Genomic DNA, 1,987 nt, shown 5'->3' on the forward strand with positions numbered 1-1,987 from the left:
AATCGTTGCCTCCTTGTTGCTGGTTTTTGGTACGAGTTCAGTGCATACTTTCCGCCGATAGCGAATGCGTGTGCAGTCACGATGCCAGCTGTTTTTCTCAAAGACCCGGAGCTTGCTGTGCGAGTGGTCCCTGAGGTGCGGCGACAGGGCGTGCGTGTCCCCACGGGCCGTGGAAGTGGTGCTGAGGGCCGAGCTGGGCGCCTCCCCGCGTCAGGCCCCACTGCGTCCCCCTCAGCCGGGCGTCCCTGTGTCCCCCTCCTTTAACTCCAGGGGGCCTGCACTGAGAGGGCTGGGCACTGCCCTGGGCAACAGCCACCTGCCCCGGGCGGCTATTTAAGTCTAAATTCGAATTAAGTAGAATTAAAAATTCAGTTCCTCCGGGGCATTGGTGCACGTGGTCAGCCGGGACAGCACAGGAGGTGTCTGTCACTGCGCAGCGTCCGCCGGACCGCACTGGGCTGGAGCCACGGCCACACTGGACTCAGGGCACACTGGCTGGCTGTTTGGGGTCCCACTGTCACTTGCTGTGTGAGCCGATGAGAGACGGAGGAATTCGATTTCGTCTCAAGGATGCACTTTTTTCCTGAAGTCGTATGATGTGCCTGTCCCACCGGACTGGCTTCTTGAAGCAAGTCACGTTTGTGTGACCGGAGTCAGACCCCGCATCAGGCTGCTGCGGCGCCACCTGCCTGTGCTCAGTCTCCTCTCCCATGAAATGGGGACAGTCACGAGGACCGAATGAGTCCATGCGCCACACTGGGGACAGGGCTCGGAACAATGGAAGTGTGCCTGAGCATCTGCTGTTGTCACCGTCAGCTTCGAGGACAGGCGTCTCAAGCTGAGCCTTCACGGGTGGAGGAGCTGCTGGGGTCACCTTTTTCTCCTCTCTTTGGAAGCTGCAGGCACCTCAGAAAGCGGCGCCCCCGCGGAGGCGGAGCCCAGCCAGTGGGCGTGTAAAGTGTGCTCCGCCGCCTTCCTGGAGCTGCAGCCCCTGAATGGTAAGGGGTGTGCCCGGTCGGGTCGGTGTGCCAGGTGTGTGCACTCCTGGGTCGCCCTCGCTCTGCTTTGGGTCCGTTTCAGTCAGGACACGTGGCTGTCACGGTGCTCCTGGCTTCGTGCGCACCTGAGCCGTGTCTCCCGGGCTGCGTGTGTGGGGGACCTGGGCCCTCCGCACAGGGTTTACTCCTCGTCCCGGAGTCCCCTCTGTGTGTGTGGCCCCACGGGCTCGGTCCTCAGCAGAGCCTCACGGTCGGGGGTGAGGGGTCTCTCTCTTATCTGGTCTCGCAAGTGTTTTCAGCCCATCGTTAGCGCGTCCTGCTCTGTGGCCGCCCTGTCCACCTTCCTGTGACCTGCATCACGTTGTTCGCTTTCTAATTCTCATTCCTCGTGAGCTCTTTGAGGGCCCTCACCTGGCACAGCGTCCCTAAGTAAGGGACAGATGGAGACACCACAGCCACTTCACACGAATGCCTGTTGGGCCACCGAGGCTCCACAGTGGGAAGAATCAGTCCTTGGCCCCAGTGTGACACGGGTGCCTCCCGGCAGTCGAGCGCCTGGTCCCCGTCCTCTCACGGCCCTCCCCCTTTGTCCCCCCCGGTGCCGGGGATGCAGCTGCTGGGGGCGTGGCCGCTCCTGACCCCTGCGCCGCCGCGGCCCGTCCGCTCTCCGTGCCTCGTCCAGCTGCCTTGTCCGGAGGTCCCTGAGGCGTCCACTTGGAAATAAAGGGGTTTTTTTGTTAATTTTATGCAGTGCTGTTACAGTCAGTTTTGTTTATCATGAGTTGGATAATTCTCACCCCTCCTTAGACGTTCCAGTCTGAGGTCCCGTTATCTGTTCAGTGTAGGAAAATTAGCAAATACGAATGACCTTAGGAACATGGCGGCGCCTGGGACGCCGCCGTCTGGAGAGGACCGTGCAGCTGGTGTGCCGAGTCCTCCCGTTTCCTTTGCACACGCGTGTGCACGTGCTTTCCGGTCAGCTTTTACAA

The 1,987-nt window shown here is 60.8% G+C and overlaps 1 protein-coding gene across 1 annotated transcript in view; it reads left to right on the top strand.

Annotated features, from left to right (window-relative positions):
• Positions 1–1,987, top strand: part of PRDM15 (PR/SET domain 15) — a 55,666-nt gene that overhangs the window by 13,808 nt on the left and 39,871 nt on the right. The window contains exon 6 of the mRNA XM_023538198.1: positions 897–1,345. Within this exon, the coding sequence (XP_023393966.1) occupies positions 897–1,345 (449 nt within the window). The remainder of the gene's footprint in view (positions 1–896; positions 1,346–1,987) is intronic.

This window comes from Pteropus vampyrus, unplaced genomic scaffold (genome assembly GCF_000151845.1).
Source record: "Pteropus vampyrus isolate Shadow unplaced genomic scaffold, Pvam_2.0 Scaffold214, whole genome shotgun sequence".
In the NCBI taxonomy this organism is placed as follows: domain Eukaryota; kingdom Metazoa; phylum Chordata; class Mammalia; order Chiroptera; family Pteropodidae; genus Pteropus; species Pteropus vampyrus.